The sequence below is a fragment of the Euwallacea fornicatus genome, chromosome 34 (assembly GCF_040115645.1).
Source record: "Euwallacea fornicatus isolate EFF26 chromosome 34, ASM4011564v1, whole genome shotgun sequence".
In the NCBI taxonomy this organism is placed as follows: domain Eukaryota; kingdom Metazoa; phylum Arthropoda; class Insecta; order Coleoptera; family Curculionidae; genus Euwallacea; species Euwallacea fornicatus.
Window position 1 is genome coordinate 2374858 of NC_089574.1, and position 16571 is coordinate 2391428.

A 16571-nucleotide genomic window follows, 5' to 3' on the forward strand; every position below is an offset into this window, starting at 1 on the left:
CGATAGGTAAGTGAAATCAATCATGTTGCCAAGTACCGGCCTAATGGCGTATGTGCGGACTGGCCATCCTAACGGCACCACTCTGCTATATATATTAAATGAGGTATTGATGATCTATTACGGCAGCCACGAGAGAAGTAAAAGCCCCTCCGAAAGGTAAATTGCATTATTTTCAGATGTTCGGTGTTTTTACGAAGTGGTATCAGATGATCTGAAGCGCTAAATTTTATCGTGATGGCCATTTAGGAGATTGCAGGCAAGATGGCGGGGAAACGGCAGGAACGTACATTCGAACAAAGTAAAGCGTCGCGACGTTAAACAAGGCGTCTGATGCGCCGACGCCACCATGTAATCTATTTCGCAGATGGCCCTCCTCTCAATTTTGATGGACATTTAAACGACCGCGCCCTCGTTTCCGGAAACAAATCGTATCTTTATCGCCACCTTTCTGCTTTTCGAATTATGTCGTGGTGTTTTTGTCACACTACTATGTACATACGCACGAAGAGGATGAGAATGAGCTAGACGTCCGTATGCATGATGGACATCGAGCATTTTACCGGCATAAACATCATGGTTTTCATAACGTGATCGTCCAAAAGACGGACCTTCGTCGGACGAATTCCATTGCTCGGTGCTCTGCACGTGAACAGAAGAGCAGATATGGAATTCTCAACTTTATTACTATTAAAGGAAATGAGGCGAATTCTCATGGCGAAATTATTCATTGCTTATGCGCCAGTCCGAAATTCACATGTAGTTTACATTTCGAGTACAGTTACGTCAGGCAAAACTAATCATTTTACATTCCTGGTAGTAAATATGTCCGCCTGCTTCAATGTTTTATTTAATTATCATAGTGGATGCTCATGAGCGGAAAAATGACAGCATAACTGTCATTTTGACTGAGAGCGAGCAATTCCATTGGTTTGGGAAGCGCCGTTACTGTCGCATAGACAATTTTTTTCATTGAAATAGCTTACATTCGTCATTTTTACGCTAATGAGGGCCCACCACTAGCCTTATTTGTTTATTGAAATTGCGATCCTTGAAAAGTGTTTGGAATGCTTTCTAAATCGTCACTTATCGCTGAAGTTCCACCAACGTTACACGTCAGCTGTGAACCACGAAAATATGCACGAGTACCTGATAAATGCTGTTTTTCATTGGTAATGTAAGTTGTTAATGAAAAGCTGTCGCTCTAAATGCACACAATTTGTTCGGGTTTTTCCTCAAATTAATTCAAACTCTTGTGACCTCCGGCGCCATATTCGATATAAACAACTTTTCGTTGGAATTGATTCCCTGGTAGAATCAACATTTGCTCGAAGAAAGGGTTGAAAAAGGCGGAAGATGCGCAAAAAGCCCCTATTGCCTAGACGATCAGAATTGGATTTTCTGAGGTTAGTGGTTAGATCGTTAACAATCGTCTCTCGTTACATCGAAGTGACTAATTGCCTGCTCATTAGAAGAATCAAGATTTGTAAGTCCACTTTCAAAACGTCCAAACCGTCAATTGTTCGAATCGCACTAAATGAGCGAGACGAAGAGATTTCTTAAGTTACTTCAAAATTTACGTCCCGAATTATCACGTAAACAATTCAGTTTACTGTTGACCAAACAAATCAATATTTCTATAACCTCATCTGGAACATCCCAACTGCAAATGAGCAAGCAAGATTTTAATTTTCTGAGGAGTTTTTCAACCAGTTCAAGCAGCGAGGTGCTTGTACCTTTCGAAGTTTTTGAAACTGAAACCTTTATACATGTTATTTTCCCTTAACCAGTATCATCGAAAAAGGGCAATTGATTCCCTGCTTAGATAAAGATGGGTAGGGGGTAGACTGCACAACTGAGAATTGGATCATAACTTTAAGCATCCCATCATCTTACCCTTTCATCACCATTTTACTAAATTCATTAAAAAATTTGCATGCAGTATCTCAACTGCTTTTGTTCACTTTGAGATTACGGTAATGGCTCTTTGAGGCTAGATAACTCTGTTAGAAATATTTCGCGTACTTCGCTGTTTCGTGAACTAAATTTCTCCAAAAAATGGGAGATCTGCCAGCGTCAAGGGCTACTCTTATCGTGAAGTGAACTCTACTGGTCCATGTGACATAAACAATAGGTACCATTACTTTAAATTACCTTTGTATTTTCGTATGTTTTGCTTATTAAGCTGTCCGTTCTCTCAAACTGGTCCAGGGACGGCTTTGTGCACGCCTGCTAGCGCTTGGTTGGACGACGCAGTGTATGCTCTTATGTAGATCCGAAAGTCGTATTTTGACGGAGTTGATAACACTTTGACAAGCTTTGCTAAACCCGTTAAAGGCGCAAAGGTTTAGAATTTTCTTTTGAAAAATAAAATAACATGGCATTTTCCTCGCCTCGTTCCCCACATTTCGGCCGTTTGTGGGAATCTCCTGTCCGTTTGGCTAAATATAATTTGAAAAGGGTTATACAACATATCACATTCACCTACGAAGATTTTTATATCATTTGTGTGCAAATCGAATCAGCCGTAAATTTTCGCCCTTTACATTCCCTTACGGAGGAGCCTGCAGATTTTGAAATAACTAGTGGGTTGCATATAGAGCCCACAATGCAATACTCGGTTTTCAGATGTATCGAGAGCAAACTTTGTAGTCCTTCTTCTTCAGGGACGGTGAAGGTATCGCTCATAGATTGAGCCTAAACTCAGTCTACTGTAGAAGGAGAAGCCATTAAGTTCGGTACCGATTCGATGCACCTTCATCAAATAAAAGACTGACCAGCGATAAAAAGGGTGAAAGCACGGGAGAATAATCAGAGAAGCAATTAAAAAATTAAATATATTGCTGAAGATACTAATTAAAAAAAGTTATTAGTTTGCATATGATTAGCATGATGCGTGGCGAATGGCCATAAAACATCCGACTTGCGTTTAACGTTGTTCATGACCGCTCTTGTTGCCATTATCCTGTACCAGAAGTGCCACAACTGCGCTAGAGAATCTCTGTGCGCTTTTTAAATCAACTTCTTTCAATACATCAATATGGAATTCGAAAAACTTTAATTCGCCATTGTACAAATTCGATTCGTTGATTTAAATGAAAAGCGCGACTTTTCGAAAAACTCTGATAAAAAGCCTTTGAATGTAGAAACTCGTGACTGTATTTTAAAGAAACTGAGCGGATTTTTAATTTGCTAAAAGACGTATACAAATAGAGCAATTTTATTCAAGAAAGAAACGAGAGAACGGTTGAATTTGTGGAGCGGAGCATGCTGCGATTCAATGGCAGCCATAAATATGACGTGCGTATAGAGATGTCGGTGGGCCTGGGAGTTATTGTGCTTCGATGGACTTTTTGCTATCCACTCTTTGCTACGAACGGCCGCCAATGAGAAAGAAACGCCGTTTTGCGTCGTGCTTTGCAAAAAGTTCGCAAATCAGCTTCGAAAGATGGAAATAATTTGACCATTAAAATAATTTTTTTGCGACAAGAGAGGCACACTTCGACAGACATTTATATCGGCTATTAGACACAATAAAAAGGAATGGAATTGAGATATATATATTACGGTAATTTTTGTGTCCTGAGTATGCTGTAAGGACGGGGAGAGTGGAAGTGGAAAAGAGCAAGTGACAGCCATCGATGGAATATGCTGTTATGCGGACTCATAGAACGCTTCTATGATGTTGCGATCCGAATCCGATCTTTTGAAAATCGTGATGATGTCACCTCAAAAACATAGATAAGATTCATCGAACAAATCTAGAAGATGAATATCCAATGGGTAACTCTTGCTCTCCCTGGTTCCGTTCTTCTCCTGGGTAATTTTAGTACAGCACCCTCCCACGTGCCTATCTACTAAGATTGCTCCGACGAGAATTTACTCACCAACAATAGTTTTCCAAATTTCCCGGATATCACTCACACTATTGAACAGTCGAGAAGTCCGTTCCCAATCTCGTAGATCCATGAAAACCGAATCAAGGGGCAACATGAATAATTTCCGATGTAAAATTCGGAACGATCTTGATGGATAAACTGTTTTTTCGGCAGAAGGAATGCGTGGAGAATCTCGTGGTTTCATTGTTGTGCGGGTTTTAACTCAGATAAGATTTGGACGTGAATGCAAAGACACGCGTTCGCACCTGAATAGTCAAAGCTATCAATCAAAAATTAAACGTCTCCAATACCACCAAATGTTAATTAAATTATAGCCTTCAGGCTTATAGGAAGAAACGACTCATTCATTCACTAATGAGTACTTACGAATTAATATTCATAAGCCGTACACGCTGCATCAATTTAATGCATAAGTGATGTTTGGTTGTAGGTTAATATTTATTTGTTGTAGATGGTATAAACTTCAGTGGTGTAATGTGTAGAATAATAAAATGTTATTTTATTACAGATAGTATCAAATGTGAGCGGCATAATGTGTAATAAATAAAATTCTAATTGATTAGCTTATTTTCAAAGGTTGCAATAGCAAACCTGATCCAAAAAGGCCAATTACAGAGAAGTAGGAATATGTTTATTTAATTTTAAATGCGCCTAATTTATACAGGCAACATGCCGCTCCTGCTGCTCTGGAATAACCTATCAGATTATTTTAATTTGGGATATTATAAATAAAACAAAGAACTAGGTTGTGTATATTATCATGGTTGAAGTTGATTATACGTTTTGTCTCACGCTGCGATGGTAACAGTTAAATAAAACCGAACCTTACTACGTCGGGTCGAAGGCCACAATATTTTCGAGAGTATCATTTCCCCCTAGTAGAAATTCCGCAAAAGAATTCCGCCGTATCATATTAAAACGAGGCAATTTCGCCCTTATACAATCGTAATAAATCATTGGGATTGTTCCGTCTCCAAGAAGAAAAACACAACAATATTAATCCGCGCACGATCCACCCAAAACAAAGGGAAATTTTCTTCGTTCAGGCAACAACGTTCATTCGTTTCTGAACAGCAATATTTCACAAAGTTAGAAAATGGAAAACCGTGTGGAAAACGGAGCTCTGGGCCCATCCTTGTCGCTGCCTATGACGTAGAGGGGCTATTGATTTTCCACGGTATGTTAGTCTTTTTGCCATCAAAACTAGAAGGAGAATTCCCATTTGACGATAGATATTTTTATCCGGGGTCTAGGCAGCTACGTCTTATTAGAAAATTAGAAAAGGACTTCTAGTTTCCTATTTGTTGTTAATAAATATACAACGAATGCTTTAATTACATTGGAAATTACCTATAATTTTCGGGAAATTAGCACGAATGGTAGTTACGCTGCACGAATGCACAAAGCGCACCAGGAGAGGGGATCGTTGGAGAATTATTGGTGGCCGCGTAAAAATGGCTTTGTAATTAGTTAGTCTGACGGAAAACGTGCAAACTGTGTTCACGTGAAGCCATGTTTGTTTAAACAAAGGAATTATCTAGTATTAAACTAATGTGTGAACCAAGAGTCATTTTTCAGGAGTTTAATCGAAATTTGCATATTACAAAATGTGGAAAATAAGCGCGAGGCAGTGCTGCGGTTATTTTTTCTGAGCTGCCGCCTGCATATGAAAAGTACTGCAGAACCAGGCTCTCGGTAGTTCTGCCGTTGAAAGTCAACCAACGGCAAGCAATGTTATCCGCTAAAGTTTCTTTTTTTTCAACTTATTTCACAGCTCTATTGTGTCCTCCTTTCCCTTTATGCATCTCTCCATACTATTTTTCCCTCCAGTATGGGATACATCCGCTATCTAACAGAACATTGTAAGAATTACCCCGTGAACTCTACCTGCGAACGCGAAAATGTGATGGGGACGTAAACTTGTTAATCGAATAGCCATAGCAGTACTGATAATGCTCTTCAGCCATGAGCAGATTGAGACTAGTCACGATTGGTGTGAATATATTTCGTGGATGCTCATCATTGGTAAATTATGCATCTACATTATTTATATGACCAACTACCAGGGTATCCTAAAAGGTACAGGGTATCCTAAAAGCAGGCAGCCACACTAATGTGTATATTTTAAATATGCTAGGCTGTCAAAATATAGGGTGTCAAATTTGAAATGGTTGTATCGTTGGATCGAATAATTGATTTAGTGTTGTTTTTCGATGTCGAGGAGGCATGTGGCTAATGGCTGTTCGCTTTCTCTCATCAGAAAGGATCCTAGAAGGCCAGAAGTTAACTTTTTCCCACCATTCATTTTGCATTCTGAGCATGTTTTTCTATTCGAATATGGCGATTTTAAGCTTGGAAACGGCTTTCTGGCCTTCTATTGTGTACACTCCACGGCTGTTTAACCGACCTTTAAAGTTTTGCATATAAGAATTGGTCAAAATCTTGCAAGCTGAATGTTGTAATTTCCACCAATCGCCGGCAGAAAACGCCTAAGACGACAGTCATTACCCATCACAAATTGTGCTGTACCTGGGTATTCTTGGTATGTGACTGCGTCAGAATCCAGTCCCTGCCAGCAGTAGTTTTTCTGAACAGCTTCGAAATGAGTTCTGGTCGATATATTACATATTACACATACGAAATAATAGGAACTTGGAGCTGTTAATGATAAAATAAGCTTTTATTTAGCATCCTCTATCAGCTATAAATAACTATTAGCATTGTAAGCTCGACTATAACTATACTAGCGAATTGTTTCGTATAACCCATTACCATACGGAATATTTTAACATGTTTAGCATAAAACATAAGTACAGCGTAATATACTTTAAACCCATTACTAGAATTAATTTCGTCCCGCAGTGAGCTATCCTTATAAAATCTCATAAATTAAGAAACAATTTCACTGAATTAGAACGTCTGGCAGAAATAATAATTATGTCTATTTTTCAATGAACGTCATGCAATGCACCTGTTAACCATACCATATCCTTTGGGATTTCAATCGTAGCCCTGCTCCCCCTAATGTATACATCCAAAGCTGTCTCTTAAGCAGATTTTAATAGTCTCCCAAAACAATGACGTGCACCCCGAGTTATTATAATCACTAGGCGCGGTGCTCTAATAAATATTTTTGGCCCTGCGAAAAGACAGAGTAATAGAGGGTGGATGGGTCATTAATATTTGTGGATACGCCACATGGGCCCTAAATATAATGAGAGTTAGCAGTAAAGATTTTCGCCACTTCACGGTGCTGACGGAGAACCCTGAGAAGACCTGCAAACAGGTTTTTCCTGGACACTTTTAATCCAGATTTGAAACCAGAGGTTTGCTTTATTAAGCCGTCTGCGGACGGAATCTAAAAACACTCTGGAACATTTTTTTCTGATGATATTCCATCACGCAAACCGCACTAAAGAATAATTAACTAATATAACTCCCCTCTATTTCAAAAGTAATTGTTTATTTACACATTACACTTCGCAATTAAACCTAGAGTTGGTTCTCTCCCCGTTTAATTATTCAATAAAATTGCTACGCTCCAAAGTTTTGATTAAATTAAAAATTCCTGAGCGTTAATTAAAATGGCTTAAAATATATTACTCCGGGACGAAATTTCTTACTTTCCGAAATGTATGGCCTGGGAAAAAGTATGGGGTCTAATCTAACTTTGAAATACCATCATGCAGAGCTCGCGCAAGGAGGGATGCATATGTGCATGCTTAAGGCCGCCTCCCCAAAATGAAACGGAAAGTCGGATGGATTAAGGTCTGGTAAACTCGGGGGCCCTTGCCCGCCGCGAGGGTGACATGGACTCCTTCCATTAAATAGTCACGAATAAAATTAAAGCTAATGAAATCACGACTGCATACATCAACCACCATTAGTTCACATTATGACCATTAGACAATGATACTGGCGTTCCATGAAAAAGAACATTAATGACTAATTTGCATCAATGCATTATTACTGAACCAATACAGTGTTTACTCTTATTGGTTGCAAGAAATATAAAAACAAAGTGTATATATGCAAATAAATTGCAACAAAAAGTGACGGAGCAAGACGAATGTAATTTAAAACAGATTTCAAGTAAAACGAATGCTTTGTTTGGCGAGGCGAACTTTAAGTCGCGTTTGTCCGCCTGACAAGTTTTAAAGCCGTGTTAGTTTTTTTGGCCTACTAATTACATCAAAGTTGGGCGAGGTAACAGAGAGGCTCGCGTGAAATTCAGACAACAACTAAAGACGGGCCGACAGCCGCCATTGAATGCTATGAACTTGCCGGGAAAACAATCGAAAGGCACCGGCATAAAGGGATAACTTTATACATCACGTCAACCATCGACACGTTTGTTAATTGACACAAATAACTTATGAGACTGTATCTTTTTAAGTTTAATAATATGCCGTTTAACGGTATCTCTCCGCAGTTAAAAGATGCAAACCGTTTGTTTGCTAGATAATGAATATGCACAGAAAGATTATAAGCAATTTCAGGAATTTGCACACTCAGGTTTCTAATTGAATAAAATTTTGTTTTTTTTTTCATGTTCAGGTGCTGAAAGATCGAATCTTTTTCTGAAGAGACAGAAGAAGAATGATCTTTTGTTCGGTTTTAAACTCCAAACCTTCGGCCCTCTGAACCTTCAAAACTCTAATGGTTGGTCTCCACGGATCGAACTGCGTCAGACCGATGATGCACATCACAACAGACCTACTTCTTTTATCGTAGTAAAGCGTCAGTTATTTGGCCGGCTAGATGACCGGACTTAGGGTCGTGCGACTTAAAAATATCGGTCGTAAGATTGTTAAAAGGATTCTATTGTTGACGGTTTCTAAGATCGCATTACCCGTTAATAGAATTTTAGAAGCATTGGTAAAAAGCATAGGGGAAGTAAAGTTTGCTTTCCATGTGATTGGCAGAACACAAAGAGGACAAGTCATCGTGCTACAATATTAAGAAGCGTGGAGCTAAATAAATAATATGCAGTTACAAGTAAAAACCAATACGGTGCTTAATACAAGAATAAACAGCTTAATGGTTTTATAAGTTAAAAATTATCTAGACTAAAAAAACCTTAGGCGTGTAACCGTTAATTTAAAGGTATAAAATTCAAAATTTATTCCGTTCGAGGTGCAAGAAACACTCCTAATTACCAGTCAATTATTGAACACTAATCAAATAAAGAGAGCCAGAAACGTTCGAATGTTCGAGATATAGGTGCGAGAGTTTGTTTTATAATTAGTGAAATGGCTGAGAGTAAAGCTAATGTACGGTGCGTCACAAAACGCGTATTCATCTAATATAATGGATCCGCAGCTGACATCAATGTCGAATGGAATAAATAGCAGAGGGTGTTCAGGTGCCCCCAAATTCGCAAGTCATTTCCCACCAGTGTGTTGATATCGATTTTAACATCTATAACGTCATGCTTAATATTTTTAAGTCATTGAACTTAACTTCATAAATATGTTATACGAACGACTGCCAGTTATAATATTTATTTTCGGGTTTGAATTTAGGCAGAGAAAGTCGCATAAGAACCATCCATAATTTTTCCTAGATCTCATTACTATTGAAAATGAATGGAAAATATCGTTTTCGCGTCTCGAGTCTGAAGTTGCAGTTTAACTCCCGAAGAGGGCCTAAAGAGTATCGCTGCCTCCCAAGGGAGTAAAACATTTGTTACTTGCCTTGGGATAATCATTCATTTGTCTAACCAAATGAGAGGTTAATAAAACGAAAAATTGTTTGCATATTTCTTGAATATATTTAAATCGTTTCCCAAGTTCAAATAATCGAATACAACTCGCACTATTAATATTAAAGGTGATCTTTGCGCAATTTTTAAAACAAAGCAGATTTTAACTTGAAACTGAGACTGAAATTGAACAGATTCAGGCATCGCGAAAGAAATTGAGACATTGGAAACAGATAAAGTTTTCTGGAGGCGTTCAAAAATTTGCGTACATATGGTTCAGCGACCGACTCAGTTTTCCCTTTCCAAAAACAAAGGATCATGTAGAGATTGGTACCTGGTAATTTGAGAGAAGACGCATTTTCTTGTGGAAATTCACTAAAAGCTTTTCCCCACGGGTCGACTAAGACTCTTATTGTGTATCTGGAAAAGTGTATGATGATGATGTACCTGGTTCCAATGTACCGCGTGCAGTATCTTACTATATCAATATCATTCTACACGCCAGAATTTTAACCGCAATTTATCGAAATACTCAATTCTTCGCTTAAACTTTAAAATTTCTAACGTTCATGCGAAAGTAGGTACAGTGCTTGAAAATTTCTATTTTGTAATTGTAATGCTGATTCCATATTCATTGCACCTAATTCTGGGTAAACGCGAAAAGTTTCTATTTTAAACTATTTCTCACAGAAAAGAAATTTTCTAGTCAATAAATCTTCCTGTTTTTTTTTGTAGTAGTGGCAATTATAGTAAAACCATAAACCGTGACAACATCGGTCGATAGTTGGTGGAGCTTACAACCCCGGGAGGCATCTGCTATGTTCATGATCAGAGCAATCCTCGAAACAAAAAAATTATGCGATTGCTTGATCCGTTTGCCTTCATTAATAGATGGCAACCATTAGGAACATCCCGTAGGAGTTTAGCTATTTGCTCTGCAGTCGGCATTTCAGACTTTTTCGACCCATATTTTTCCTTTCTTGAATTGATTCATCAGTCAGATATGTCCAAGTTGTCCTTAGCGATAAAGGAAACCCTTAGCATAGAGTATTTTCCCAAGGGATTGATGCCTGCAGTGGATTTTTCAAAACATATGCCGGGAAAACGTTTTCTGCACAACTCTCGCCTGCGTCTTTCTCTTCGCGCCATTTTTTCCAGTAAATATGTCATTCCTCGCATATCAATTTTGGGTGTTTTTTGGTAAAAACGCTGCACCAACTTCTTTCGCAGTCCTTCAACGGTGGAAATGCCTAGCAGCTACCTTAGAATATCAACATGCCCTGCACTTAGTACTCAACATTTTTTTTTAATACGAAAATGGTAAGAATACGTGCATTTAGAAGGGCTAAAAATAGCGCGTACTACTAAATGGTGTATTAATCCCTTGGCGGTTCCTGCCTTCCGTGCGGCAGGGCAGTAAACTTCGCTGCGGAACTAAAGGGCTAACTTTAGTCTCTTGACATACAATATACTATTTATCCCTAATTATGCGAAGGATCAGTTTCCTAGTAGAGATGGTACGCAAACTGGAGATGCCACCAACGAATGCCACAAATCACGGCGTAAAAAGGGATAATTTTCTGAAAGGGAAGGGAGATAAGAGATGTGACAAAGATAAGAAGCACGCCCTAGTTAACGTTCCTGTCAGGAAAAATTGATAGAATTTTCGAAGCAGGGCGCTAAAGCAAGGAACTTATAGCGGGGCTTGGCACAACCAAATAACGTGTTGCAATTTCTGTGACCGAACTAATACGTGTAGTGCATGAAAATGTAAAAGATGGGATCACGTAATCTGTTTGTGGCTGTGATGCTCGCAGAAAAGTGACGTGCACTGAAGTACAATTTATATTTCGTGTCGTTATCGCAAAAACTAGATTAATAACTACGACGTTTTCGGAACGTGACTAGTGGCCCGGCCGAGCTGCTTATGGATTTACTAACAAAGATTTAGTGGCTTCGGAGTGTGTTTTAAGCCGATATTTCAATCGATAAATTCAATTATTTCTGCGGTTGCAATAACACCGATTCGTAGCTAACAATGCGAAACGTCCGAATGGGGAAGAATAAGTTTTGATGAAAAACGGAGAAAAAGCTAATCACCTCGCAATATTCGAAACAGTGCAATGACCATCTAACACTAACAAAAAGTTGGACATTACTCTACGACATAATTAGGTTTTCAAAGGCTTTGGACGTTCTTGTTTAGACGACCACACAAAAATCCCTTTAGAATTGAGAAAACCTAAACATTGACCAAAATAATTTATTATGATAAAAATGGGCAACATATTTTCAAGACGTACATATTCAGCAATAGATCAGGAACAACGTGTACCACAGGATTTTTACTACTTTACAGTTTACCTGCATCCGAAGTTATTAAGAAATCATCCGCTAACATGGCTCGTGCATCCAATGAAACTTACCCATGGCGTCTGCAAATAAAAAATTCAGTGTTAATATACAGTGAATTTTTACCATGAGAAAAATATAGTGAAACCCTGTGAAGAGCGAGGTACAGTTGAGAGAGAATGTGACCAGCACAATATTATGTGATAAACATAGAAGTACTTTGACTAATGCTAAATGTATTGTCTAAAACCATCGAACTACTACCTGTTGGCGACAACATATTTAGAACCACAATTGGAACGCCTATGCAAGGTGGTCCATAAGGGTGTCCCGATATTTAAGAAGCTGATTCTCTAGATTGCTCTAAGACGAAAATGTTATATAAACGTATGTCATAAAATGAGTTGTTCCCGAAATACAGGGTGTTAAATATTAAAGAAAATAAAATATTTTCCTTCGTATGTTCAAAATAGCGCAAGATGTTTTATTGAAACTCGGTATAGCTGCACAGTAGTTCAAACAGCACGTTTTCGTTCCATTTAAAGAAAAATGTTGTAGCCATAGACGTGCGTAGAGGTTTTCATGATAATTTTTATAGGCGATTTCTGCTATTTCTTGATTGTGTAAATGTGGACATTAATTAATCGAAAAATTTTTATGAGCACAATTCGATCGACACATTGAACTAAAAAACAGTTAAAATCCACGGACCACAATTACATGCCAAAATTATTTCTTTAATCAATTTGTTAATAGTTTTAGCATAAATTTTCAACAGGACATAATTTATTTTTTTTAAGGACTTATCCTATTGGAAATACACGAGACATTTTTCAAAATCTATTCAATTTGGAAAATACTAATGGCGCGTCCCTTACATTTCCTTATGAGAATTAATACGATAACCCCTATCCACGTCAATGGTTACAGCATTTTTCTTTAAATACGAGGGAAATATTCTGTTTGAATTACTGCGTAGATTTTCAATGAAATGTCTTATATAAAGAATATACAAAATATATAAAAATATTTATCGACGGCCAGCAGTGGATACAGCACAGCTGTAAGTTCGCTGAATTTCATACTTCTCGCGAATCAAAAGCAATACTAGACTATAGCAGTTCGTCATACATAGGAGTTGGTGGGTGTGTCTTGGTGCTTTAGAGCGTACAGCATTGGGAGCTCGTTCTCTGACAAAGCAAATTGATTACTCACCGTTCTCCACCTCACCTTTCCGTTGCTGTATAGCCGTTACAAGCCGCATCAATGTAATCCCATGAGTATATTCGATTCAGAGAATAATCTCTTTTCAAACGTGTCCTTGCAGAAAAACTATTCCCTGTATACCTAAAGAATCCCCTTCAATCGAAATTTAACAAAAACGTTTAAGGAAAAATTGCACTTCCTTGCTCCCTTAAGCACCCAATTTTATTTAAACCAATAGAACCTTCAAATTAGGTTGGAAATTTTATTTTTATTGAAAAATGTGCTGTTAGGGTCTTTGTTCCCGGGGTAATTATGATAATGTGGCGGGTTTTTCGAGATGGGAGAGCGTTACGGAATTAATCTAGTTCAGGACGATGTAATCAGAGGCTATTATCACCCCGCGTATTTGGTTAAAAAAGCAATACCATCCCCACAATTACCGATGTAATAGGCCATAGCCTCTTCCTTGATCAACACATAACAATTCTAAATTCTAGGGGCTGCCGTTTTATTTTTGCCAACTAATCGCAGGTTAGAATTAATTTCAGCGAATAAAGAGAAAGCAATTTGTTTCTCCGCCGTTTTATTTCTTACAAAAAGAATGTATGGAAAAAACGAAGGTAAACACCGAATAGATTCCTATATATAGATATAGCAAAAGGCAGGGTCATTAAGCAATTTAATTAAAAACGAAATGGCATTCGTGTTGGAAAAGGTAATTAAGAAACCACCCTCCTTCACATAGATAAGTAAAATGATTTGAAATGGACCGACGTTCTGGTAGTGGACCGAATGCAAAAAACAAATGAGTTGTGGCAAAAGTGGGTGTGCCCGGTAATAAAGCTTTCCAGCCTATATAAGCTCCAGCGTACATTTCGTATAATTTTAATTTTTATTGCATCATTAAAACAAACTCTGTCGGTTGAAGCAATTTTCAAAGATTGAACGGATAATTTTAGGTTTGATCTGTTTTTGTTAGGCGCAAGGTCTCGAACGAGCAAAAATCTTATCTGTTGTTATATCTGTAGCATGCACATAAATTCCGACGCGCGAAGAAATCGCCGCAGTGATACGCAAAGTGCCACAAAAACATGTAAATAGTTGTAAACCTGCGAGTGTAATAATATACAATTTTTATGGCGATTGTGTAATGTTATCACGTAATAATTAGTGACGTCCATACGAGAGCGTTGATTTTGGCCTTCACCTAACTCCAAATAATACCCATAAGATTTTTTTTGCACAACCAAGTGAGGCAACTACTTACTCTGTTGTTGAGGTGCTGATATTTAATTAAGTTTTTAATCACAGTGAGAAATTCTCTTCGCCGCCGTACATAGAGATCTAATTGAATTACCAGAAATTTGTATTTGAATCGGGGACAGGCAGAAATTTACCAAAGCAGTTATAGTTACTATAACATAACACGAATTTGCTCCAAAGATTACTTTTCTGATAGCCCAATACGTGTTCTACTGTTACAGCAAGTATGTTTGTTTAAACCTATAAAGCTGCTTTGCTATGCCAATAAAGCAGTTTTGAGGAGTGTGATATTTGTGGCCTCGATCCAAAAAGCTCCCATACCAAATGCGGGAAGTGTCTTTACTCCTAGTATTTAATTTTTGCTTGATTTAGAAAAAAACCTTGGTTTACATTTTTTACATTTTTTGATTTGATAGCACATAAAGGGCGGGCAAAAGTCGATATCTATATGATCAATCTCGGTAACTATTGAGAAACGAATAGAACACTCTCCAAGTCTTCTCGGAAGTTCGATTTTGGTCATCTTTGGCTAAAGGTTGACACACGAAAAGAGTCAACTACCTGCCCTGAAATTGGTAAATCAAAAACGGAACAGTTGACGAAAAGTCGGAGATGGAGAATTAACGGATTTATTACCCCCCATCCCACCCACATCACGGCCGTTGGCCATTTTTTCGAAAAACAAACTGCGGCCATACGTTAAAATTTTTGACTGAAACGAAGCTCAATTTATGGGGCGTGTTTGCCTTGAACCATATGTGAGCACGCGAAAAGTAAACCGGTTGTATTAGCGGGCAAATACAAACAAATACTCCCATACATTTGTTATTTGACTTCCTCCGTATTGTATTCGAATGCACAAAATTCGAAGTAAACAAAATCAGTTTTCGTTCTTTTTTCGCCGGTCGAATTCCTCCTTGGCATCATTAAATATAATCAAATTGTTTCCTTTCCAAGTCAGGGAGAGAAATTTATAAAGCGAACAAAGGGCATTGAGAGATTTACGACTGCGATAGGCGACCAGAGAGAACACATACAACTTCTAATATGGCAAAAGCGAAGCGTCTAACCGCGAGCTATTCAAGAAAAGGCGCCCATGGCCTTTTGTCGAGTTGCCTCCTTCCAAGTTGTTATCTGCACGTCTAAGACGGAGACGTCCACCGTCACCTTCGCTTAATTAAACCCCAAAGCGACGCCGTCTTATCGGATTCCTGACAAAAGAGGTATGCATCCCGCAGATCGGGTTTCCATTTTCCATCATCCATAACGATGGCAAATTATTACAATAATAAGTTTGGCTGCCACGGTCGTAGAGGTCCCATTTTATTATACGGAGGCTGTGTCGCGCCACTCCACCCCTTGCAATTTGATTTTCAGATTTGCTCGGGGAAAGCAGAAGCGAGTGGCTATTTTTTACTGCTCTTATTCAAATGTCAATCTGCCCTGTTACGCTCCGTGCTCCTGGATGGGTGAATATTTGCCTTCTAATGCATAATGTTTGATGAGCTTTTGCAGGCCGACTGCATGTTTCCACCAACCATTGACGTCACACCCAACCAACAATGTCGTAAAACCTCGCTGGGAAATCAACTGGACAGTTTGGGCGATATTTTCACTGATATAACCGCTATATCTTCAAGGTACGAAGTGTCGTATGACCGATCGAATGACAACGTAAGAGCACTTAACATTGAGGGCACTTGACAGCGTAAGCACCTCGTTCCGAGCAGAACCGTGTCGATCAAATTATCTCCTCACTTTGAGAATACACAAAGATGATGCTTGCGAAACTTATACCGTCCTCAGCCACTTTACGACCATTTTAGTTTTAGGCAATAATAATAACAGCATCACTTTAAAGGAGCCTTTAAAAATTGATACTTAAAATAAATAAAACTTTCACCATTTGCATAAGATGCGAGGTTTCGATCAAATCGATGAAATCATATTTCAGCTTACGGAGATACCAAGCACCTCACGAGGCACGGCTCAAAGGCAAAGTGATCTCAAGATCAATATTTAGTTACAGGGTAGCGTATTGCATAATTAGCCGAATTGGCTCCCTGGAGAGTTGCGATCATTGACGTCCCCCATATTCACGCCTTTGCATTACCCCGAAAGATGATATGTTGGCCATTGTTAGGTGACAA

At 38.5% G+C, this 16571-nt stretch overlaps 1 protein-coding gene across 4 annotated transcripts in view; it reads right to left on the reverse strand.

Moving 5' to 3' along the window:
• hth (homothorax) overlaps positions 1-16571 on the reverse strand; it is a 161293-nt gene that overhangs the window by 50667 nt on the left and 94055 nt on the right. For all 4 annotated transcript variants that reach the window (XM_066299818.1, XM_066299819.1, XM_066299816.1 and 1 more), the window contains one exon: positions 12027-12035. In XM_066299818.1, the coding sequence (XP_066155915.1) occupies positions 12027-12035 (9 nt within the window). The remainder of the gene's footprint in view (positions 1-12026; positions 12036-16571) is intronic.